Genomic DNA, 26825 nt, shown 5'->3' on the forward strand with positions numbered 1-26825 from the left:
CATGGCAAAGCTGAAGGCACTTTTATTGTAGAAACGTAAACAGACAAAACAAAAAACCAGGAAACGCCTCTTGTACTGCGTCATGCCACACTAAAGACAGAGATAGCTGACTGTAGATTGACTAACACTGAATGCCTGTGTGCTGCAAATATTTCTAACTTGTCCCTTTCTCCATTGCTGCTATTAGTTCCTGAAAAACCTTGGCTTAAGGTCAGTACAACCAACATGGGCACAGCTCTCCTCCAGTGGAACCCCCCAGCAATAACTCACGGGCCCCTGCAAGGCTATCGTCTCCGCTTCGGCCGTAAAGATGTGGATCCTCTGACTGTTATTGAGTTCGCAGAGAGAGAGAACCACTACACAACCAAAGAGATCCACAAGGGAGCCTCTTACACTTTTCGCCTATCGGCGCGCAACAAGGTGGGCTTTGGTGAAGAAACGGTCAAAGAAGTGACCACGAACGAGGACGTTCCAAGCGGCTACCCTCAGAACATTAAAGCGGAGGGCGCCACCACCTCCACCATTCAGGTTAGCTGGCAACCTGTGCTGCTGGCAGAACGAAACGGGCAAATAGTGAAGTACGCTCTGCAGTACAAGGACATCAACAGCCCGCGCAGTCCCTCAGAACTCTTCATCACTGCCCCGGAGTCGACAGTCATCCTGGATGGCCTTAGGGCCGATACTACTTATGATATTAAAATGTGTGCCTTCACCAGCAAGGGCGCTGGTCCCTATAGCCCAAGTGTCCAATTCAGGACACAGCCTGTGGATCAAGGTAGGACCAGTCCCTGAATTTTTTTTAGGCCTTTCCCTTTAAAAAAAAATAACAATAACAAGCCGACCTTTCCCTGCTCTGCCCTTTCCAATCACTTCCCTAAAAACCTCAAAAGGCAGAAGTTGTCAAAGTACGGAGTCAACCCGAAGACTTTGGTTCTGACATACTGCCCTATCATTAGTCTCTTTAATCTAACAGTCATTTAAGAAATGCACGTGGAGTAAGTATGTACGTCTCTTTGTCTTGTCAGTTAAGCAAAGGTCAGTCATTAATTTTAAGAGCTGGTGGGTAAGAAGGTAAGAGGATAGTGTTGAGTTCAGAGTAGCACTGCTGCTTTCAGCCTGGTTTAAAGAAGGCATCAGGTAAGCAACGATGTGGGACTTCTGTCGGTAGATTTGTTTTAAAAAAAAAAGAGCGAGAGGATGTTTTGTGTCTAAATCACATGCTCCCCCTTTCTTTTAGCAGTGTTTGCAAAAAATTTTCACGTGAAAGCTGCCATGAAGTCGTCGGTGCTGCTGACATGGGAAATTCCAGACACCTACAACCCTGCTCAACCTTTCACTGTGAGCATTGCCTAGCTCAGTATGGCACTTTCATATACACGCAACACAAAGCCTTGTAAATACTTGCAATGTACACTACATTAGAAATCATGTGGTATTCTACATGAAACCTCAAGTGAATCATCCTTTTACAGATCCTCTACGATAACGGGCAGAGTGTGGAGGTCGATGGGAAGTTAACCCAGAAGCTAATCACGGGTCTTCAGCCTGAAACTCAGTACTCTTTCCTCTTGACCAATCGCGGCAACAGCGCGGGAGGTCTTCAACACCGCGTGTCCACCATGACGGCCCCGGACGTCCTCCGCACCAAACCCTATTTGGTCGACAAGACCAACTCAGACGGTATGGTGACTGTGGAGCTACCTGCAGTGGAGACTTCTGAGAGAGTAAGGTAAGCAGAAAAAAAAACGTGCACATGTGTTTTCCTTTTATTTTTTGATTCATTAGTACTGCATAGATCAGAAGTATTGTTTTCAGTCCCGAATTGAGCTCCATCAGTGAGATACAATACATCCATTGCAGCTATGCAGTCAAACACATAATAACAACATAAGCCAACAGATTAGCTCGGAGCAGCGTTCCTGAGTCAACTCTGAATTTCCTGACCTGGGTAGTGTATCAAAATGTGTCTTGTTGGATATTTAACTCGTTTCCCACATCCACATTACTGATTTGTATTTCCTACTGTTGCTCTGTGAATGGAAATAAACAAGTTAACTTGATAGCTGACCTTGTCAGGGGTAATTCTTCCAAAAGAGTCATTTATATTCATCCCTGCATTTCAGTGTAATATCCACTTCACCTGAGTCATTACACAGTGGAGCACCCCGGCTCATTTAAGCACACTCCTCTAAGCCCTATAAAGTCTCTTACAGCCTTTCAACAAAGCCCAGGGTTGTCAGAAGGCCAAGGATCACATCCGATTGCAGACTGAAGCTCCAAACCCATCTTGGGGTTTTCTTTATTCCTTTTTAAATTGGTGGTTACATTTGGACCACTATCTCCCACGCCAGAGCTTAAGCTAATTAGTTTCCCATTAGCTGGCCACACTGCTATCCTGGCTAATGCTAGCTAGAGCAGCGCCCAAACCAGGAAGCCCAAATCTGGCAGGAGGTCGTTATCTCTGTTGCCACCGCGATGAAGAGATGAAAAACCCATCTCACTTTGCTGAGCTCTCCTAATTAGCCCACAGGGGGCCTAACCGAGGTATAACCATATTGCCTGACTTCAATGAACATGCTTGAATTAATGCAGAAAAGAAATCCCTGATCAGATGATAAGAGATCATGTAACTTGCTAAAAGCATGATTTTAGTCTCTTTGCACTGTTTTCTGGTCAGCAGACTACGCTTTCTAATACGGACAGACACCGTTGCCGTGGCTCTTCTTGCTGTGTTGTTTATTCCACTGACTCCACCCAGTCCAGAACAATTTGTATTTATATAACACTTTATATTTTGCAGGGGTTATTATATTGTGGTGGTACCTCTGAAGAAGCAACGCACCGGCAAGTTTTTCAAACCCTGGGATAGTCCTGACGAGATGAATTTGGAGGAGGTATGCTGAAAAGGATGATTTGGTTTTAATTGTCATAATTGGTTATAATGGCTATAATTTTTTTTTCTTTTTATCTCCTTATTATACTCGGCTTCATAACGAGCCCTATAAACTTTGCGCACATGCAGCCCGCACACGTCTTTTCCTTCAAACTAGGAAAAAAAATAAGGGGCTGGGAGAACAGCAGATGAGTCCCGCTGATTGACGCAAATAGCTGCAGAGAGCACTGTTCATATGGAAATGAGAACATAAAGTAGCCATCAAGTGCACTGCAAACTCAAACCCCTATCCCCACCTCCTCCTCCTCCTCCTTATGTCTGTGGTAATTACCTGAAGAGCTGCATCAGGCCTTCATGTCTCTTCTCATTCCAGGCAAAGCTAGGCTACCTGCATATCCACAAAACACTTGACAACTTTTATATTTAGCCAGTCAGGATAATTCGAGGGGGGTGAGGGGTGGGGGGTCTGGGCTATGCATTGATGTATGTGTAAGCAAATGTTTCAATTCGAGGTGGAACAAGAAGAATAGCACTCGCAAATCGAATCTTGATAATTATACCTCAATTTTTAAATCTTGAGATGTCGCACGTGTCTGGAAGGCTGAAAGAAAAACACGCGGTGTCTCACCTGGTATCGGCTTTCCAGCTCGTGCCGATGTGTCTGTAGCCTTGACCGATTGGCCAAAAGTCACCCCTCTGTCAGAATTTATTTGTTTGTCAATATTGGCACTCACCTTTTCACAACTTTTCCCAAGGGCAGCTAGATTTAGCTGTGTTGACAGGAGAGATGATTGAAGACATTATCGGGCAGCACCAACAGCCCCGCAGCCAAAACAGAGCACACACAATGAGCGCACCCTCTCTAAAGTGAATGACAACCGCGCACGCACACGCGCACAGGCCGTGGATATGCATTCAGACGACGAAACAACTAGCCAGGCCCGATTAGCATAATTATCATCCGCGCTTTGTACCAGAAATTTAAAATCTGATGGCTCGTACGAAGGGCACAGTCCTTCAGCCTATTAGAGTCACAAGCGCTAAAACTAATCGCCCAAGGAGGCAACAGAGGAGTGAAAAACGGCAAACAAATAAAGCACAAATTAAACGTGAATTTGAACATGTTGCTAATTTAATCTCAATATATATAATCCAGCTCTACACATCTTTCATTCGAACTGAAGGCAAAGAATTAAAAACGCATAACAGAAGTCGTCAAACACAGAAAACTCTTCTCTTCTATTTGTCTACATATTTCATCAAAAAATCTTTCTGATGCTATCAGCAAGAGAAGAATAATTGAGCTGTGTAAGTTGTGAATTAATTTGGTGTCTTTTTTACTGTTTGAAGCTGTTGGATAATCCTCAGCTGTTTTATATGCTGGAAATCCACACAATCTTTTAATCTGACAATCTTTTGTAGTCCAAAAAAACACGAAATAAGTCATTGATCTTTTCTTGTAATGTTCCGGCCTTTTTTTTTTTTTTTGCAATCAGCGTTTTCAGCTCAGCGATCAGGGGAAAAAAAGAAGAAGAAGAAAAAAAATCTAGATAGAGATATTTGGTTTGTGTGGATTTGTTTTCATGTGTGTACTGGAACGTGTGCCTGTGTGTTATCAACTGTCTGCTTCTCACTCCTCACTGTAGCTGCTGAAGGAGATAAACCGAACGAGCAGGGGCCTTCGTTTCCAGAGGCAGGCAGAACCCAAAGCCTATATCGCCACTTACTTCAAAGACCTGCCCAAACAGTTCACCCTGGGAGATGGAAAGATCTATGGGGACTTTGAGAACAAGCAACTTCAGAATGGCCAGGAATACATCTTCTTTGTGCTTGCTGTTCTGGAGATGTCCGAGAATGTAAGTCTACCCCACGATACTCGAGTATAAGTTTTCTTCCCATTAGGAAGCCCCCTTGCTAGTGATTTCACATTCTTTGTTCTTAAAATAAAAAAATAAAAAGCAGCTGTCCGTGTTGGTAAGCAGAGAAGGTTAACCGTGCCGCGTCCTGGCTGAGGGTTGGAGCTGGCTTCTGGTCAGATGTGTTACTCTGAGTCCTTTTGAGGCGTTGGACTTTAAAACTTAAAGCTGCAGCCAGAAGAAGCTGACCCTTGCTGCTTTAGGGAGAGAAGCCCCTTAAGACCTTAGCTGATCGCGAGAACACCTCGATAACAGAGCTCCTCTTTAATTGCATCCAGTGTGCGGTCCGCCTTATCTTCGCTGCTGCAGCTAGTGTGTGTGTGCATTTGTCTGTCTGTACTGAAGACCAGAAAGCTGCATGATTAGGCAGCTGCAGGCAAGATGATGGAGTTGATGAGCTGCAGGGTCTATAGTGCTGCCTCACACTCTCTCCACTAACCCTGAGTTCAGGTAGAGCAAAAACGATAATGACGGACGGAGGGAAATCTCTAATTTGCCCACTGAAGCATATATTTTCTTCCCACTGGACCTTTTTTTTAAATCTTCACTTGGACTGTGGAATAGTTCAATCAAGGCTCCAGTATAGGAGAGATACTAAAGATAATTCTGATTGGTCAAAGTCCGGCTTAGAATGAACTACACAGAAAAACTTTGAATTGGCTTTTAATATGTATTGTTGGTCATGTCTGTCTTCGCCAAGATATGCTCAGCAGTGGCCGTATATTAACTGAAGGTTTGCAGTGCTGCTTTAAATACCTCAGGCACTCAAAAATAGGTCTAGATGTACTAGCCCGCTCTCATTCCCAGGGCGTCAAATACTGACGCTTTGTCAAAGCTGCTGGCATCTAAAAGACACGCATGAGGTGTCATTTAGCATCAGAGAAAAGCGAGAAGGTCCTTACCCACATATGGAGCGTGTTAGAGACCACTCTGTGGATAAATGTTATTTTTAACACCCCCTAACACTTTTTTTTAACCAACGAGAGTTAGAGTAAAAAGAAGCGGAAACAAAACAAACTGTTAAATCCGGATATAAGAGGGTATCAGACTGCGTGTAGCACATTTGACACCCTGGAAAGCGTTTAGATTGGGTTTGTTGTACCCGCCAACACTTTTGATGTCGAAATGATGCACAGAAAACTGGACAAACCTTTCATTTTTTTTTAAAATGGCGCGTATTTCAGAACATTTACCTTTAATTTGTTTTTCCCTGGCTCAGATTATGTATGCTACCAGCCCCTACTCGGACTCGGTCGTTTCAGCCGACATCGATCCCCAGCCAATCATCGATGAGGAGGAGGGCCTCATCTGGGTGGTGGGGCCTGTGCTAGCTGTTGTCTTCATCATATGCATCGTTATTGCCATCCTCCTTTACAAGAGGTGAGGATTTAAAAAGCTAATTAACACACAGGGAGCACAAGCATGAGAATCCAATTCAGAATATACAGCTAGCTTAGCGTGAAAAGACAGACTAACACGCAAACACGTCAGACTCTGATACCAACGCACGCTAATGGGGTTGGCCTAACTTCTGGCGCCATATCTCTGTATCTAGTTAGCTGTCAAACAGCTAATGTTAGGGATGTGTTTCTTAGCAAATGTCTGTGATTAGCTAAGGCAGTTAGCCGTAGCTTTAAACTCCACATTCCACTGGAAATACCAGCTGCATACAAAGCCAATAAAGAGCCATGTATTTTTCCCCCTTCAGTGTAGGTGGGAAGTCACTGAACTCTATTTCTGTGCTAGTGCACATTGACTGCAAAGGAGACGGTATAAAACAATGCACTAATGTACACACGCTTTACTACATAGACCGCATACGTGCACTTTAAATTCATGTCATCTATAGTCACCGAGCATTCAAGTGTTACCAATAAGTATTTAAATGTATTTTAAAAACCCCACACATGAATTTGCAGTTAGCACATTTGAGTGCAGATGCTAAACGTAAGAATGTAGCTAAAACCATAAGGTTCATTGATCTTCAGACAAGCCGTGACTGTCAAAGCCAGTTGCGCGCGCATGCACACACGCACACGCGCACACACACACACACACACACACACACACTTTTAATCTCTTGTAAGTGAATTCAAGAATGCAGCTACCCAAGCTGTCAAGGCATGAAGTGCAGTCGCCCACGATCCTTCAAACAGACACGTGCGTTGACTGAAAGTTAATCAGACACGTCCCTCCGCCCCCTGCACGCACAAACACACACTCTTAAACCCATGTAACACTGTAAAAAAACCCAAAAAAAAACACTTGCTGTAGTGCATTTTCACACTGAATCAAAACAGCCTCTTTTTATTTTTTTGCATAAAACCCCCTAGTGGTAGTCAGACCTCGTGCTGTCACTGCTCATCAGTCAAGCGTAGGAGGGGAGAGCTTTGACTATCTGCTGCATGTCACCGCATGTGTGTGTGCAGCCTTTGAAAGGCCCTGGGGCCTGGGATAGCTTCCCAGCCTCTTCCTTTATCCCACTACCTATTCCACGGGAGGGGGGACTCAGCTCTTGATCCAGGCTTTGACCTTATGCTGCCCTCCTGTTTTGCCGGGACAGGCACATATTGAAGGTGCACACTTACACATCTACACACTTTGCTATCTTGTCCCTTCTCACCTTTTACATGAGGCAGATTTTCTGCAGTGTTCATTCAATCAAATGTCCAGGCCTAAGCAGAATTTAACAGTAGTCCTCAAGGTTTAATTTTGGAAGGGTAAGATTAGTAACTGAAGAGTCAGCACAAGCCCAAATCACATAACAGTACCAATACCGAAGACCAAAAAAAAATCCATCAATACTATCAGTGTAATGTAAAGAGGTTTAGAGGTACAGCTTTATTCTGGCTCTTGCATTTTATTGTCCTTGGCATTCGTTCATATAAAATTTGAGATAATACAAAGGTGACTTGAAAGTGAGCATGGACTGCATATGCGGCTGGCTTTGGTCTTTCCATTCGTGGCAGGCAGATTTACACATCGATTACCCAGCCAGTGTCACTGCCACATTAGGGAACATTTAGTGCATAACCAGCATATATTTCTCTTGTCAAGATCAATTTTTATGTGACAAAAGTCGCCTCCTGTGCAAAACAAATGGAAACAAGCATGTTCTGCTGAGCTATAGGAAAGGGCGCGGGTATGACGAGCAGAGAGAAACAGAAGTCAGGGCCAACTAGGGTTGCGGTGCGATCGCAAGCAAGGTATCCTCATCAGTGCTTTAAATCAGTATTATCATTATTGTTAGAGTCATATCACATTAATCTGCCTCACTGTAGTTTCATGTGGGCATTTAACACATAGAACAGAAGGGCAGTGCTCATTTGTGTTTGTTTGATTTTTAAATTGGTGCTTAACGTTACTGCGTTTGCAGAGATGCTCATTTATTGCTCTCTCTGACTTGCAGCAGTACTACTACTCTGTTTTCGTGTGCTTGGGCCACAGTGTACCGTATACATTACAGAGAGTGGATATCTCAGTCTTAACGAGAGCACATGCACCCCCGCTGATGTTATCGTTATTAGCGATCTCGCAGGGGGGGACGACAGGATGGTCGGACTGCCGAATCAATAGAGCGCGATCGTTTTGTTTTAAATAAAACAAATTTGAACGCTCTTATGTGCTTGACTTGCACACATTCATCCGAGATCCTGATCCCACTTGAACGTGCCGACGTCGTGACTTTAATAAATGCAACAGTGGTAGGCAGGAGAAGGCAGACACAGCAATTAAGAGTCAAGAGATGACTTTTATGCTCGAACAAGAAGCAATCAGCTGAAACTGCTTGAAATAGCAGAGATACAATGTACAAATCTTGGATGCACCTGGGAAACTGTAGCATTTGAAACAAAGAGCCCCAAGGCTGCATAATTGAGCATAATCTCTGAAGTGAAGCATCACTAATCTCGCACGCGAAGCAAAAACTGAGATATGATTGGTATCGTTTGTCTCTCATGCAAGCCAGCCATTTACTTATTCTAAGGAAAAGTTTATGGCATTCTCCAGTATACAAAGTCAACGGTCTTACCACCTAATGTTTTGTTGATATTTCTTTTCTTGCTCACCAATGGAGCAGCAAGCCGGACAGGTAAGAGTGAGAAAGAAATAGATAAAGACCTAATTCCTTTCAAAACCCTTTTTTCCCCCCTCGTCCTTGCTGTGCATATGATACCTAAACCTATAGAAACTGCTGTCTCTCATTTGGAGTTGAAATGACCTGGGAAGCATGTTGCTTACATCTGCTGTGTATGATAGGAGGAGATCAAAGCACAAGCAGCTTGACCTTTCCAACTGCTAATTAACTTTGTATTCGTGGTGCAACATGGCCCCCTAACTTGCTTCTTTTTTAAAGAATGAACTACATTTACATCTGTGAAAGTGGCACTTGATTCGAGAATCTAACAAAACTAAAAAGGGAGTGGAGCAAGTTTTCTCTGAAACAAAAAACACTATCAATATATAATGTAATGCACTCTTAAACCAACCCCAGCTACAGCTTCCAAATTACTAAAAAGTTGTATCCAAACCTTCGCCTGACATTAGTAGTGAAAAGTGAACAAAAGGTTTTGCTAAAGGTAGTATTTACTGTCTAAGGGCGTATTGTACTTGATGGCTTTATACTATAACGTGATGTTATTTTGCCTACCTCTTATAGCCCTATGTACTACAAGAATGTAGCCCTGTCACTTCCTTAATTACATATGTGCCTTCATTATTCATGAGACCGCGAGGCAAGCTTTGAGGTTACACAATAACAATTAAGAGTTTTGAGTACAAATTAGTCAAATAATCTCCCGGAATTAATTAAAATTGACAATTTGCTCCACAGAAAACGAGCCGAGTCTGAAGCTAGAAAAGGTAGTCTCCCCAACAGCAAGGAAATGCCACTTCATCATCCCACTGATCCAGTTGAGCTGCGACGTCTCAACTTCCAAACACCCGGTAAGTATCCCGAACGATGCCACATGTTGTCGTCTTGGTGTGGTGTGAATTTAAGACTGAGGATGTCAGTGCTACTGAGTGCTTGCTTTAATTAATTCAGCTAGCCTAATATGACCTCACTGTAAGAAAACACATCATCTTTGCAGTGAGATTGGCACAGACTGTGTGAGCAGTTTGCAGGTAGATAATGGACAGGTGCTTGAGAAGACACAGAGGGTCAGCACTGACACGGGCCTCCCTGGAGACATTTCTCAGGGAGGAAATGGAGAGGCAGAAATGTGAGCTTGACAGTTTCGTGACATCTGTCATCTTCCTCTGCACCTGGGTTATCCAGGTCATCCAGACCTGTCACTCTGTAGCGGTGTAGTCCTGTTAGGACAAGGAACATCGCGGAAGTTGAGCAAAATACAGAACGTCCGTGTGTTTCATTCGGTATGCAGGCCATAGGGATACGAAAGCGGTGACAAGCTGTAAACAGCGATGTTTACTCGCGCCGACCTTTAGTGCTGAGGTGAGCGGTCGCGCCGTGGCTCAGTCGTGCGGTCGTTTCTCGCCTCGGGAAAAGACGGGAGTCACAGTCCATTTATCGCCTGGAAAGGTGGCATGCATCTTTGCCTCCATGCTGACCAAGAGTGGCACACTTGACTGCCGTTTGAGTTCCTCTGGCACTCGCTGCTTTGGGACAGGTGTTCAGAGGCTGCCAATAATGCCATATTTTTCAGGTCGGCTAGTATGAAAGGAGGATGAATTATCCCCGCAGGCTCATTTTTGCTAAAGATTATGCATATTTATGAATGCTCTTCAATGATTTTAGGGGCCATTACAGAGTGTTTCATCCCAGCAGAGGGGTATTTTTCCTTTTGGCTCAGAGTGATCTCAACTATCCTTCCACTATTTCGCTCGCCTCTCAAGCCATCACTTTTCCCCCCAAACAGCCTTTTTGAGAGCTGATATCTTGGCTCAAAAAGGGCCAAACATTTCTTTTTCCTACCACCTGACCACTTTCTCTCAAGTCCTGAAGCAGCTTCTACATTAGAACACCTCTCTCCCCTACTCTCTCTCAGCTCTTTACCCCGTCAATGGACATTTTCATCTTAAGGACGCTTGATGTTTGAGCGACAGTGTGTTGGAAAAGGTACCTTCATTGTCCCCCAGTGGTGGAAATGGATTTTGAGTAGTGGGTTGCAATAGAAACGGCCTTTGCCGTCTTTCAGAGAGACGCGAGAGTGGGTGGGAAAACGCTGCAGCTTCCATTAGCTAATGCCCACTTGTGCCAGAAACCAAAATGAGATATCACCTCTGCAGAGACAGACTAACACCCAGCTGGTGTGTCATAATGGCACATAAATTCTTAAGGAGTCTTGTTGAATTTTCTTTCATCTTTTTCCCTTTATCTAAGCTCTTAAATATACTGACACCTACACATAAACTATTGCATTGCTATTATACTGACAAGCCTCCAAGTAGCATGTTCAATACGTTCTCACCCCAGAGCATCAAACACTAGAGCAAAAGAGACAGGACTTTTAAGACACTTGGTGAGGCAAAAATCTGCCGATATTCTTTTTCTTTCAGACACATAAAATATAAGCAGATCCCCTGACGTTTCGTCTGTGTATTGATGAGTTCTTGCTAAGATAGTGTGACACTGCAGCTTAAAAATAATCTTGTTGTACTGTCACAAAAAGCTACTCCTTTAAGCTCTTCTAAACTGCTCAGATTAGCGGGTTGTTTGTAGCGTTTCAGTTCATATCAGTTGTATTTATATAGCAGCAATTCACAATAACATTCCCCTGAAGGTGTGTTATATTGTAAGGTAAAGGCCCCACACTAATAGAGAGAAAACCCCAACAATCAGATGGCAGACTATGAGCTAGCACTTGGCAACAGTGGGAAGGAAAAAGTCCCTTTTCAGTAGTGTAGCCAACAGAGAGGTTGCTCTGTGGTGGACAGGCTATCCACATAGTTAATAGGGTGCTTCTCCAATCTCTTCTATAGTTTTTTAACTTTCATTCATCAGCTGTTATAAATGGCAATATCGGTGTATCTGCAAACAGGTAATATCAGGCGATATATATCAGCAGGGCAAAAGTATCAGCTTTAATAAAGTTAGTTATCTGCTGTTATTTTGCATTGATCTCTTGATGCACTGGTTGCAGCAACACTGGATCTTAAGCAATGACGATGCTCACATTTGCAGAGTATGGTACCGACATAAGTTAGCCTGCCAGGAGATAGCGGTTTGTATCTCATTTTGGACTCTGTGTTGCTTGATTTCATTTTGCTTTTTACTTGCTTTATGCTTCTTAGTTTTCGATACCATAAAGAGAAAGAGATTATAGTTTGGATAAATGTGTGAAACCCCACAACAAACCCTGCAAGTCGAAAAATGTGCCGCTTCCAAAGGCTTGTTTTAAAAAGGACATTATTGGACAAGCTGGGAATGAATGCTTGGTCTAGCTATCGTCATAAGCCAGTGTCGTCTCACTAACAACAAAGGCCACCTGTGAGACACAAAAGCAGAGTTTGAGGGAGGATCGAGAATCAGCTGATACATTACAATGCCGGCGGTCAAGTGTAAAAACAGTGGCAAATAAAGCGGTCGCAGTGATTTGCGATTCTGTTCCTCGTATGCTTTCTTATTTCCATGAAATAAGCATGGTGGCATAGCAAAGCTTCTGGCATGGTGATTTGTATGTTACTAATGAATGTCCCATTTAGAAAACACATAATCATGCAGCTCCCTCTTGTCACATTTCAATTTCTACCTTCTCTTTGTAAAGACAATAGTCATCACATTGCTCTGACGTCTGCAATATATTTAATTCCACCGCCGTTTCCTCCACAGGTTCAGGTGCGCCCAGTCACCCCAGTAACCTCCATTTGTCAAGTTAGTTGGTCTCGATTACACATTTGACACGACTTGTTTTTGGAATACTTTTTTTTCAGCTTTAACTCCTTTCTTTTCTTTTTTTTTCTGCCAAGCCTTGTATCTCCATCCCCATCTAATCCATCTTATGTTAACGCTATATCATCACAGGAGGCGGAGTTTGAAATGACAGCCTTGAAACCATGTCATCACTCAAAGCAGACGTCAACATCTGGCCTAACATTGAATGTCTTTTCGTTTTGTTTCGTTCTGTTTGTTTTGGGATGTTCGTTCGTGTCTGTGCTTTAATGTCATGCTAACTGTCCACTGCAGCGTGAATAACGTTCTTCTCTCTCAGTAGGGAGAGGTCCCAGTGGGGGCAAAGTGTGCTCGGTGACTCCTCATTGGCTTCTGTGCCCATATTCTCTTTACCAGCATGGTCACTGCTTTGAGTGAACAAACTAGCCTAACAACGATCCGCTCTTCCATTTTCCCTGTTGTAACCACATGCCGCTTATCTAATGATTCACCATTTGCTTGTGCTTGGGTGATGCCCTCTCAAAAGACTTGGGGACTGACCTTGGGTCCAATGTGATTGGCAGGTATGGCCAGCCACCCTCCAATCCCTGTCATGGAATTAGCGGATCATCTGGAGCGCCTGAAAGCCAACGATAACCTCAAGTTTTCACAGGAGTACGAGGTGAGTGTCGGAAAATTCCTAATGTTGATTGAGCTCTGTGAGTGTGAGTCAGCTGCTTAAACGGCAACTTTTTGGGGGAGTGTTGGCCAAATCACATAAATTTACTTAATTAATATTAAATTAATGATATTTAGCTGCATGTGTTTGGTGGCTGGCTTGCCGGTAGGGGTGTTGGCAACTACTTTCATCACCAAACTAAGGCTTTAGGCTGTTTGACATGTCAACACAGGTATAATTAATAACACTAATAATGGCACATTCCATTTCTAGTTCCAGGACCCTGCTATTGTGCCTGCTGGCTCAGTGACATTGCTTCCCGAGGCAGCTGAATGGGTTATTAATTTCATTAGTAACACCTGTGCTTTTTTCCGCTTTGACAAGTGTATGCTATAAAGTAAGCCTACATGACTAAAATGTCACGGCGGCAGCCACAACATATATCATTTTATGATTTAAAGGTGAACTCTCGTCATTAAAAATTATGCTGTTGGTGCTTCCAGTATCTAAGTGGGTGGGAAAATAGATAGATAGATAAATGATATCCTGTGTTTGGTGGCTCATTTTGTCACCCAATATTAATTTATAATGAACAGGGCTGAAGGGGTGTCTCTAGTCTTCAGCTGACTCATCAGATTTCATCATCCTCAGTCAGACAAACTCCAACTCCACTGTTTTGGACTGCAGCTAGCAGCGCTGGCTCTGCTCTGCTCTGCTGTGAGCTGCAGAGCTACTCTCACCAGAACATGGAGTCATGGAAAACTGGCTCATGTGCGACTCCACCAAGATCACCGAGGTTACAGAGCAGCATGGGCTACCATCGCTGGCTGCAGTTTATACGTTGTAGTTGGAGTCAGACTGTGGAGCATAGCAGGCCACAATTAAGTACATAACAATGAACGTATTTGCAGAGAGATGCCTAAACAAAGTTAATGATAAGAACATGTTAATAGAAGCCATAGCTGTGTGTCTCCTTGTATGTGTGCATGTATCAATGCTATGGAAAACACTCCCATCTAAACATTAACTACTGTCACCTATGCATACTGACCATGACAATCATCAGGATAAAAGTGCATTAATGAACAAGTGTCATGCAATCAGGCCTTCGGGTTCCCTTACCTGCTGACTGTATTCAGGCAGTTGTAATTGTTACCTGCGTATTGCCATGTAGATGAAATTACACTGGCAGAACACTCATGGTACCTCAAAATACATGCAAGCAAGAGGTGCTTTCTGTACGAGATATGAACGGTCACCTTTTCCCTGCCAATTTCTCTCTGCAGGTCCTTCAACAACTCCAAAATCTATGAGGTCACTGCATGGGTGCCTGCCAAGCTGCCCAATCATTATTGCAGCTTAAGTACATTGAATTCCAATTTCATAGTGCTTACTCGAGAGCAGTGGAAAGCAATTTTGCGAGCACAATGAAATAAAGATTCCTATTATGAGCAATGTTGCAGCCCACTGTTTCAACATATTTTGATAAAATATCAGGCTAAGCCTGCGGTTTGTCTCCCACATATTTATGCTTAGGTGATTTCTGCAGACAAAGAACTCGGTCTTAAAATAAATTCCCATTGGGCTTAAATGTAAAACACCAAGTTAATCATACACACCTCTGTAATATTTGTTTAACCCTAAACTGCTTATATGTTTATACTTGTTAAAGATAAAGAAACTATGAGCAATAAATTGCACCAAAATGCCAGATTTTGATCTTATTGATCAAAAAAGTACGATCATTCTCATATTTTGCTATTTTGCACTTGGTCTATCGTCGCCTTCATTGGAGATTAACTCAAAAAAAACAAAAATCATTAATAGCACAGGAACAATATTTTCCTGTTAATGCGAAATGAAACTCTATCTATCATGTCTTTATGTTTTCCCTTTGTCATATTACATTTTATAGTTCATTTCTCTGCAACAGGGGACCGTTATCAAGCCCTGCTTAACAAATCTGAAGGAGGGCCTGGATATCAAAACTGAACTAGTCTCGAGTGTAGCGCTCTACTATGAGCCATAAAATCCTGCTAATCAAATAAGAAAAGCTGATGTGAACACAAGCAATTTCCTCTGTGACCAATTCAGAATGCATTATTTTGTTAATCTAATCTTTTATATCTAGAGGTTATTTCATGCCAAAAACAACACAGTTCAAATAGTTTTCCCACATTTCTGTTTTAACATTTGCACAGCAAAAGAGTGAACTTTGTGTCCAGTGTGTGTAGACACCCCACTTTCTAAAAAGGCTATTGGATAGTAGTACCCAAATCAAGTATGGGAGATTAAATGTGTGGGTAAGACTGATCTATGGACTCAACAACTTCACATCTTTGTGTATGCAGAGCGGGTGTTGTACTGTACGCACTGGAATAAAGTCCGTGTTCCACACACATGATGTTAAAACAGTACCCTTCAACCTTTCAGCATCCCCGGTCTAACAACAGCACCAGACGTGACCTCGAGCCCCAGGCACACTCTTAAAGCGGTTTATTTAAACACCCGCATAATGTAATAGATATGATTTTCATTTTCACTCGTTGTGAGGTGAAATGCATTTTTCAGTGGGCATTCTGACAACACGCGCTAGGAATCGCCAAAGAGTGAAATTCAATCTTGTTTTACGTGCCAAACGGAGCCAAATAGTTTCACTGCAGTCACAAAACAAATATCTTCTCTCTTACAGTCCATCGACCCTGGCCAGCAGTTCACATGGGAGCACTCCAACCTAGAGGTCAACAAACCAAAGAACAGATATGCCAACGTGATAGCCTACGACCACTCCAGGGTCTTGCTCTCAGCTATTGACGGTATGTCGCCCACCTACATCCTCGCTCCTAACTGCTGTATCGATTCTGCAGATAGCCGGTGCAGCCTCATCTTTGGGACCTCGGGAGTGCAACCAGACTGTACTTTTAAATTATATTCCTTCACGAGCATGGCAGCCTGCTTATTTGTTTTGATACCCCGGGTGCTTGCAAAGAAAAGGGAAAAAAATGGCCTCGGGAGAAAGAAAGAAAGAAAGAAAGAAAGAAGAAAGAAAGAAAGAAAGAGAAAAAAAAAGGCACTTCTGTCTTAAAATGCTGAAGCAAGCATTCAAATGAAACTAAACAATGACCCACAGTTAGGGATACAAGTGTGTTTCACCGGCATTTGTTTCTTTGCTGCTTTATTACACTTCAGGGTTACATTTTGCATTAAGCCGAGGCCTGTTTTTAAGCAGAATTTGCACGCTGAATCCAGCATACACACACAAGCGTGACTTTTTTTGTGCCTTTTTTAACCTAGTCGAACTCGACAAACTCACAACAACCCACAAGCTTGCTGGTGCTGATTTAGTGCAGAGTTATACAGAAAGGACTCATTCATGGTTTTGTACTTTCAGAGTCGAACTTGAGCCCATTACAGGCTCGATTTGAACCCCACCAGTACGCTGCTCACTACATTAAAGACGCGTTGCTCACGAGTTTCTAATGAATGAAAGCACATTTTGAAATGGACAGTTAAGTGCCGACTCCTTCACCACTTTATTGGATTAAACACAACTTCACATACAGCTATTAATTAAGCATTTCCACTGAACTGCTCTCGGGGGGGGGCGAAGGCAAATAAACAAATTAGTAAATGGATAATGTGACAACAACAGATAGAAACAGCCTTATAGAGCCCCCCACACCCACACTTCTTTTCGCAAGTCTCTCAGAAACAGCACACAGCTTGAGCACTGATGGAGCTCCATTAGCCAGACGTATAAACACATCTGTACAACCACATTGGAGACTTTGTGCTGCGGAAAGTGAGTAGTTCTCAGCCAGGGGGACATCAGGGACTTCCTCTATTCTTGCTAAAGCTTAAACAAAGCCTTTCGGCAAGCAATGTGTCTATTGTTTACTTTGATTGAGTTCTTTGAATGAAAGGGATTTGGGATTTCACATCAGAGTCTGAAGACGGAATTCACTGATGTGGGGGGACGGATCAACCGAATCTTTGGCAAACAGGCGGCCCTTTAATTGCGGTGACGTTGCTGAATTTGCTCCACTTTCGCTGACTCTTGACCGTTCGCCTGACCGTACATAGCATACACTCGCAAGATTAAACTGGAACCTAAAACTTTTTCTTCCTTTCACTTTAGCGTTTTAGAAAAGTTTTAGATCAAACCCGAAAGTCGCGTTTACTCCATAGTAGTGTCATTGCGTGCTCGTGAAACCATATTTTTAAAATATATAGATGAACTACAGGAATTACCTTTAATTTAAGTCTTTTAGTGAGTTTGATCATATTTGTCAGTGCAGCCACTGCGAGGAGGCACCGGTGACAAGACATCTGCGTGACTTCGTGTCAGGTATTCGTACATGTAACTGAATAAAAATGTAAAATTGGAAAGTTAATTTAAAAAAAAATATAACAGACTAACTAAAAGATCTGCGCTCCATTTCCCATCAGCTCTGTTATTTCGCAACAGCAAAGTTATGAATGAGCTCGCTAGTTTTTCCATTGATCTATTTCAAGCGCGGAAGCTGTCGCAAGTAATAAAAATACTCTGCTCTTGATTTCGTCGCCGCCTGACCGACAAAGAGGTCGTTTATTAAGAAAATAAAGTGGAACTCTCACGAGAAAACTTCTCCGGACGCACACGTTCTATAATAAGCGAGCTCGGGAATCGAAATTTAACGGAAACGTTATACGCGTTAACCTGTTTGAACTTGACTATACCACGACTGGTAGTGACTATTCCTCATTAATACAGTAATTACAGTGTTGTACTTTAAAAGCTCTCTGAGATTACTTTGCCTTTCCCCGACGACTGAGTGCCGGAACAACACCGTGGCAATGTTTATTTCTTACTATTTACAGAGAAAATGGTCGAATTTAGACAAATCCTGACTGACAGAAAGCACAAAGGCAAAATCCATTTGCAAATGTGCATTAAACAACTTGCTTCATTCTCATTAAACCACAGTGATGTCTCCTTTTTTGCTTTTTCTCCCCCCCCCCCTTTTTTTTCAAATTGAATACACACTGGGCTTAATTGTACTTATCCCTTGTCCATCACAGAAATGCACAACCGCCTGGCTGCGTGGACAGCTTCAACAGCAAAATGAGCGGGCGGTGGACAGTTTTGGGGAAAGAATAAATAAAAATAATGTGTGTGGGTTTTTGAATGTGTTCATATTCCATTTTCGTTCCCTTTTTTTCTGTTGAATAAGTTACCTGGGAGTAAAAGGGAGTCTGAGAGAGATGGGGGGGAGAGAGGAAGCGGTTGGAGTGAGGGGATTCTCTGAGACGTGGCGCCCATGCAGATGAGACTTATCTTGGTCGACCATGTGTGCACGAAGCCCCTAAACTGCCAGTCCTAAAGCATTGACTAGCTGTCAGCTCTGTCTCTTTCCCCTGGATTGGAAAAGGCTGCTGTGCCTTTCATTTAATATAAGCAAAGGAAAGGAGGAGTGAGGAGCGGTGGGGGGAAATTGTTTTGCGAGTTTTTTGTTGGTTTGTTTTTCTCCGTGTGAGGTGATAGACTTCTAGGGACCGAGCTTTATCTGTAACTCAGTTGCACATATGGGGGTGAGGGGTGGGTGAGGGGGTGGAGCTGTTGATTTAAATGTGTTGTTGATAGCAAATACAAATCCTTTTGGGCTGTAACACTGGTTCCAAAACTGACTGCTGTGCTTTTCTTTTTTTAATACAAAACAACAGTGGCTTTACTGGCATAAATTTGGGACCCACGGACGATAACGTGGCATTGTGCGAACACACGGTGGGGGAGAATTACCTCCAATAAACTGTAGGGATAATAAAGGCCTGGACCAATTTACCTAGCCACAAATGCCACTGTTGTGTGACATTTAAGGTCTGCCTCACATCGAGCTTGACAAACAAAACAAAAGTTGAAATTTTAATCCATTTTCACCCACTGTAAACTTTTTGTACAGGTATCCCTGGCAGCGACTACATTAATTCCAACTACATCGATGGCTACAGGAAGCAGAACGCCTACATCGCCACCCAGGGTTCTTTACCCGAGACGTTTGGGGACTTCTGGAGGATGCTCTGGGAGCAGAGGAGTGCCACCATCGTCATGATGACCAAACTAGAAGAGCGGTCCAGGGTAAAGCTTTAAGAATCATTTTTAAAGCCCGTGCTAGAGTTCGCCGATATTCTTTCATCAGCATCTATAAACTTTTTTTGTGACACCGTTTAACATTTTTCCCACCAGAGAATTGTTTTGCTAGTGACTCATGAATCATCAATCATTTAAGGCTTCCCAGAATATTTTAGCTCCACATATATAAAAAGAAGCAGCTCACTGTTAGATTGTAACCACTGATGCACTGGAATCCCTGATTGCAGGAATATTTCATCACTGGCAGGGATAATGTTAATTGGGACACTGTCCTGTCTCCTCTGGGACAGTTTTTATGTATTTATTCACTACAAGAAGCAGCCAAGCAGCATTCTGTTACCCACTGATATCCTCGATCCACACACACTCTTGTCTTACAGTCCTGACTGATTAGTATCCAGACTTACTTCATCGGCCTCATACTGCTTAAGGCGCCGGATTACAATCCGTGGTAAAAAAAAAAAAAGACAGACTGTAAAGCCACATCTCCCCGCAGTACACACTAGTTCTTTAAGGTTGACACAGTCAAAAGCTATTATCCCCCCTCCCCCTACCCCAAACGTCTTGCCATATTCGACTGAGCATATGAAAGCTTCCTTGGACTCCATCAGCTACTGACCTTCACACTTCTATGCCTCTTTTTAAGAGCCCGGTCTAGTGTTAACAGGAGTGTGGACTCAATCGAGAGAGCGGGTTTCACTGAGCATTCACACAATCTGCAAAGCAAATAAGAGCCCAGGTGTCTGCATTGGCCTATAGAAGCAGTGCTATGTAAGCACATTACTATGCTGTTTTCTGGGAGACCACCCCCACCCTCAAATCTGCCTATATTGTTTGACATTTGTTGCAAATATTGTTCTTTTGTTGCTGCTAAAAGTGCGCGTCTTTCATATTAATCAGTCAAATCATTCACTCATGCTGCCTTTGTATGTTTTGCATATCTAAAGCTCGACTATTTGCAAGTAAACAATATTATGAATCATTACATTACTCCCGGTGTCACAGACACTTCATTGCGCTTTGTGTTAATGTTATAACAGATGCTTGGGAAATTGAATTAGCGGCTGGTTAAAAACCTGATTATTCCAGAGTGCTGTTCAATTGTAATATTAATCAGTGGCAGAGAATCCTACAGCAGGATATGTTGGTGAAGCATGTGTCCGAAAACCACATCAGTGCTAGGGGGCAATCTGAAGAAAAACAGTTGCACTGGAACCCAGCTTTTCCTTTCCCCAAAGCCAATAGTTCTTCTCTTTGTCAGCTAAGCAGTATTGCAATACAATGTTTTATTGGCCGTTTACTGTGAAACAAGAGTACACTCAAATAGCAATAAAGCTGAGACGATAATATGAGTGGACACCGTGCTTACCTTTGTAATTATGGAGTACGTCAGGACAATTAATAGCCCTGTTGGTTCACTACAAATATCTCAAGCTATTTCATTGATTAGAAAATCAAACCTAGTCAGCAAGAATAAAGGGAATTTGGCCTTTATTTGACTTGGTGCACTTGTACTGAGTGTGTAACTGAGATCCAGAGAATTGCTGTAAAGAGCCTTCATGCTTTGTGAACAAACACCAAATACATAAAGGTTTTATTGACTCCTCGCCTAATGCGATATTTCTCTCCACTACAGGTAAAGTGTGACCAGTACTGGCCTACAAGAGGGACAGAGACATACGGTCTAATCCAAGTGACCCTGCTGGACACGGTAGAGCTGGCCACATACTGTGTCAGGACGTTTGCACTCTTTAAAGTGAGTATTTCTGTTGTATGCTGTGTAGTAGCACTTTAAACCTCACAGTAGAGGGAAGATCTATGCAAATATAGCATCGATGTTGGTGTCAGATCGATACTAGTGTAACAGGATCGATACTTTGTTTCTGTCCTCTAAATTCCTTATTTTATTTATAGCCTATAACACAATTAAACAACAGACGCTGACCCAAAGTGCTTTAGAGACCGGCACATTTACATTCCAGGGCTAAAAAACACAGTTTTAAAATACATGAAAAGCTGAAAGGTGTCATCTCATATGTCATGACACACTGCTCTACATAAGCTGCCTTTGTAACTTAAAAGTATGAGTATTGCTATTAACATTGATGTCTGCAATACTGGCCCTATTTTTACTTGGTATCAGATCGATACCAGGATTTGCAGTATTGCGCAGCTCTACCTCGCAGCATCTGCAGGTCAAATCATTTGATGTAAGCTGTGTTCGGTCACTGAGCTTTTCTCCGTGTTAACATTCAGAATGGCTCCAGTGAGAAGAGGGAGGTGAGGCAGTTCCAGTTCACGGCCTGGCCAGACCACGGGGTACCCGAGCACCCCACTCCATTCCTGGCCTTCCTGAGACGGGTGAAAGCCTGCAATCCTCCAGATGCAGGGCCCATGGTGGTACACTGCAGGTAAAAAACAACACGGCTTCGCAAAAACATCCTGAAGCATGAAATTGATTTTCTTCTCTCCATTTGCTGTAATGAATATATGAATACATATGGCAAAAACACAACATATTCTTGGTTATTTAGAGGTGTACGTTTGAGTTCTTTTTGGACTAACACTTGAAAGAGAAATTAGACATGAACTATCAGTGAAAGGACGACTGTTTGATAGGATGTAAACTGTTGTTCCTCCCATCTGAAAAACCAAAAATAAAGAAAATAATCCAGCCCACCAGCTTTCACAGAAAGCACTTTAAATCAGAAGGTGTTTTCAACATCGCAGAACAAAGTGTACTGGTGTCATTGCCCTCAGCAAACTTAAACATCTCCTCCCACGCGGTGACACAAAGCTACACGCAGACCTGTCGTCTTCCTCACTACACCGCTAACATGTCGCGCATCTGCAGCCCACAAGTCCTTGGCTCATCCCCTGGGTTATTGCATCTGAAACAAATAACTTTCATGCCAACTTCACTTCCCTCGGCGACATAAGAGGCCAGACTCCCAGCAGAGAGCACAAAGCTATAACACAGACTTCTGGCTTCCCTTAACTCAGGAAGTCATCAGAGGCGCTGCACAGAAGAAGAAAAAGAAAAGTGACAGAAGGAGGAGGGGGGGAGTCGAAATTAAGAAGCAGCGATAGCGAGTGTAACAGATACAAACTTTTGTCAGAAAGCGACAAAAAGGGTAGGGGGATTACTGAAGAATTAGAATTACCACATGCTGAAGTTAATTAGTGCTAGTTGGCGAATCGCTTCCAATTGAAAACCCTGACTTTTTTCTTTTTTTTTTACAGTGAAGCAGAATGCAGGAATTAATGTCACTGTGCAGATGGGAGTTTTTAATTCCTCTGGCACCCTATCAGATACAGTCATGCCCCAGCTTCAAATCCTATAAAGCTAACTTTCTGTTTTACAGTTTTAAATAGAGCTATCTTTTATATTTACTTACTTCCAATACATTTTTTCACTCACTAAAAAAGAAAAAAAGCAGTTTAGCAGATATACTTAAAAAATATATATATTTTCTCCTTTAGTTTGTGCAGGTTTTTGTTTTCCTGAAGCTGTTTACGCACATGAAAAGAGGCCAAAATAATAAAAAAAAATCCACATCTGACAGCGTGGTGCAGTCTACGGAGCAGTCGACTGATTAGTTGGTGCACCCAAAAAAAAAAATCAGCTTGCATGTGCTCAGGCGCCTTATGTAAAGACCATAAAGGCATAAAAAACAAGCAATCAAGGTCTTTTGATTTTTTTTATTTATTTTTGTGTAAGGGAATGAATAGGAGCTTAAATGAGAGGGTTTAGAACTTTTAAAAATCAACTGCACAGGATTTCCTCCCTCACGAGTCGCTAATTAGAAGCACGTTTCTCTCTCCTCCTGTCGCTCACATTCTCGGATTCTAGATGAATCCATACAGACGCTGCGAAATGCATTCATGCTCGTAAGCTATACCTCTGTTGTATAAAGCAGTTAGGCTAAGAAATGTCCACTACAGGGAGCACTTTTTTTTTGTCGCGCTTGCTTATGAAACATCATTAATATGGGTTTAGTGGGTGGCTAATGCGTCCCCCGCAGGAGTATTTAAGAGTATCAATCAAAATACATTCATCTGTTTTCCACTGCCAAGTGAACACTTGTCAAAAGGTAAGACTAGAGGAATTTTCTTCCGGGGACATTATAGCGTGCCTCTTGCTTTCCTAGGTCCTGCTGTTTTCAGTAACCCACAGGTCAGGGGCTGTTTTGCTCTTGTAGCTAAAGGGCTAGTCAGGCATTGTGAGGTTTCAGAAGAGGTCAAAAGGACATGATTAAATGTCACAGTGATCTCTGGCCTCTCCCAGTGACTCAGAAGGAAAACTGTAAGAACAACTCACAGTTACAAGTAACAGCCAAACCATTTCAATCCTCTTTTTTTTACCATGTGTCAGAGTACTGCGGCCCACCCAAAAACCAGAGAACCCCATGGGGTCCATCCAATCTTAAAACTTCACTCTAATCAAAATACAAGAGAAAGTGATGCATTTCCAAGAAAGCTTTATTCAAAAACCGGAAACAACACAGGCTGTTGGCTATAAATCGCTAATGCTACCCGCTCATATGCAAAATTTTAAGGCCAATGTGTGATATAAATATCCTCCTGAGGACCAGCCTATTCATTTATGTCCTTTGTAATGGGCATTTGTTTATGGTCTGTATCTTTTGACTTATTTGAGCTACCACACAAAGTCTTGATGTCCTAAATAGAGAACATCCCGGGCTTTCCATTGATATTTCATGTGTTTGGGTGGCCTCTTTTAGCTCCATAGAAGGGAGAAAATCACAAAAAAAGTTCAATGGACAGATTAATTTTTATAAATTTCATAGTAATTTATATAAATAAGCAACTGTATATATATTCAAACTAATTTTAAAGTAATTTCAGAAGTTTAAAAGGTGGACATAGCTACCATGAAGTCTCCCACTGCTTTCCAGTTTTGAAGCCTTGAGTTGTTCCACAGCCATCTTTGTTGCAAAACCCCCCAGATGTGATAAGTGATGTTGGGTCTGTCTGTGAAACAACACACTTATTGCTTAATGGCTTGTGATTGACAAGTCGTTAGCCAATGAGGGTGCTTTTACATACCACAGCCAATTCCCCTATTTTGAAACATGGTATGACCAAGATTTGCCAAACAGACTTTATTTTTGATTCAGTATGACCCAAATGGAATGAATGAGGCCATCAAATCAGAAGGATACTGTTTGCAGAGGTCGCTTAGTGGCTACATCCATGTTTTACAACATCTGTGGGGTCAATAATAAATGGCTGATTTTTAGGGCAAGCCTCAAGTGGCCATATAACAAACTGCAATTGCTGTATCGAGCACAAGTCTGAGGCTTGCCTTGAAAAGCTTCTAGTTTTCATAGTAAAAAACCAGGCAACCAACTTTGTCAGCGTTGCTTACTAGTGGTGACCACAGTCTGTGCAGTTGTGACGAGGTGTTACAGCTGCAGGGCGTGGCGAAAACAAAACAGTCCACACCTAACTGCACCCAGTGGCATTCACGTGGTCAGAGACTTATAACGCTCAGTGTGGCAGTGCTTTTCCTCCACACCACATCTGGTCGGAGTCATACTCTAATACCAGTACTGGTTTTTAAAGCTAGTAATTCTTTGATGATAGAGAAGCCAGTGTTAAAGACTGAAGACATAATGAAATGTCAGTGGTGCTGTTAGGTTAAGCTACGTTGCTTCTTTGTCCTCTCTTTTCCTTCAAGCTATAGCTGAGTCTCCCAGTGATTCCAGTACAGTTATACAAATGGTTTGGATTATAGCCAAGCCAATGGACAGTCAACACTAGCCAGTGGGTTGGGTTTAAAAGACCAACCTTCCATACTCCCCAAGTAAGCAACGCGTTTTCTTTTTCTTTTTGATTTACTTTCCACATTTCCAAGTATTCGCGCACGCACGCGACTGAAATGATTATCGACCCCATTAACAGCAGTGCAGCGGTCCTGGTGAGCTGCGCTTTATGTGTGCATGTTTTATAGGCAGAGTAGCAGAACGGTGACAGGTTAGCTGACAGCCAGAGATTTTTTAACAATACATATGTAATTGCTTTCACTGCTGCTCACGCTTTATCTTCACAGGACTCGTTGCAGCTGTATTTCACGCTGAACTTTCTTTCCCATCCCTTATTCCCTAAACTCCTGGAAAGCATATTAGTCTGACACTTAATGTGTATCGACGTCCAGAGCAGCTGGTTTTGACTGGTTGAAAAGGCAGTGTCAGGTCATTAGTGCAGTCAGTACGCCAGCTCTCCTTCAACTGCCAAATGTACTGACAGCTTTCTGCACCGTCTCACCCCACCCTGAATACACACACACACACCTGTCAATAAAGAAATATTACACTTTCCTAGCATTGCTTGTTTTTTTAATTAATAGCAATCCCAGATGCTTATGAGACAAACGAGGAGAATCTCTAGCTAAAACAAGTCTGCCTTCGCTCTCATCGCCCTTGCGCTCCCCGTCGTCCTCCGTCTCCTTCTCTCTAGCTCTCTGCTGTCACTCTGTCACTTACTCTCTTGCAGGTCATCACTCTCCCACATTCAAGTCTACACTGTAAAATGCCTTCAGATTGGAAACAGCTGGGGTAGAGGGAAAAATCTCGACTTGTTTCTATATCCCACGGCCAGGAGCTGAGGTGTTCTCAGACCTGGAAGTGATTCATTCTTCAAATAACCCTGAGACACATTTCACATTTCTTTGCAGCCCAATTCTCTCTCACACTCACTCATACTGACTCTTTTTCCCTTCCGCCCTAAAGGTGTGAAGAGTTTTGTCAGGAAAGAAATAAAAAGTTCAGTCTCATTCAGCCAATGTCAGCCATTTTGAAAGTGATCATCAGATCATTTGTTAAAGCCAATGACTCCCATACGTGTCTTTATTCCATTTGCAGCACAGTTCCAGTGCAGCATGGCACATTAACGAGACTTGGCCCCCGGGGACTGACTTTACTCCCTCTTGAGTTTTCCTTCTCAAGCCTTTCTCTGTTCCTCAGAGCAAATGAAAAACAAATGCTTCATCAGGAGGAGGCACAAGAGCATGGTTCACACCTCGTAGGCATGTCAGCTTAATGAATTGAATAACCTATTTACTTTGGAGTGCCAAGTGCAAGGACTTGTCTCGTCAATGCCGAGCTTTGCGGGAGGTGGGAGGAGAGTTAACGAACAAGATTTAACACCACCCCGTCGCCCCGCGGTAAATAAATTGTCATCAGAAAACATCTTTGTGCTGAACCATGCAATATTAAAACATGTAATGTGCAGGGGTGAGCATTCGTCAGCAGACTGCCAACGCGCTACATCTATAGAGCGTGTCTCAAGCTGGCCTGCAAGGAGAGGTCAAAGTGAAACAGTAAAACATTTTTGTTTTTGGCAGGATGTCT

The 26825-nt window shown here is 42.7% G+C and overlaps 1 protein-coding gene across 15 annotated transcripts in view; it reads left to right on the forward strand.

The window, feature by feature from the left end:
• Positions 1-26825, forward strand: part of LOC146675136 (receptor-type tyrosine-protein phosphatase delta-like) — a 419238-nt gene that overhangs the window by 383624 nt on the left and 8789 nt on the right. For 5 of the 15 annotated variants that reach the window (XM_085400208.1, XM_085400219.1, XM_085400211.1 and 2 more), the window contains 13 exons: positions 188-775; positions 1238-1338; positions 1473-1729; positions 2801-2894; positions 4540-4749; positions 6029-6189; positions 9641-9753; positions 12602-12643; positions 13225-13322; positions 16012-16135; positions 19259-19434; positions 21086-21205; positions 21706-21860. In XM_085400208.1, the coding sequence (XP_085256334.1) occupies positions 188-775; positions 1238-1338; positions 1473-1729; positions 2801-2894; positions 4540-4749; positions 6029-6189; positions 9641-9753; positions 12602-12643; positions 13225-13322; positions 16012-16135; positions 19259-19434; positions 21086-21205; positions 21706-21860 (2239 nt within the window). The remainder of the gene's footprint in view (positions 1-187; positions 776-1237; positions 1339-1472; positions 1730-2800; positions 2895-4539; positions 4750-6028; positions 6190-9640; positions 9754-12601; positions 12644-13224; positions 13323-16011; positions 16136-19258; positions 19435-21085; positions 21206-21705; positions 21861-26825) is intronic. The other 10 variants (XM_085400212.1, XM_085400213.1, XM_085400214.1 and 7 more) reach the window with 5 other exon arrangements.

This window comes from Rhamphochromis longiceps, linkage group LG3 (genome assembly GCF_057381845.1).
Source record: "Rhamphochromis longiceps isolate RC_006_pf linkage group LG3, R_longiceps_female_GT1.1, whole genome shotgun sequence".
Lineage (NCBI taxonomy): Eukaryota > Metazoa > Chordata > Actinopteri > Cichliformes > Cichlidae > Rhamphochromis > Rhamphochromis longiceps.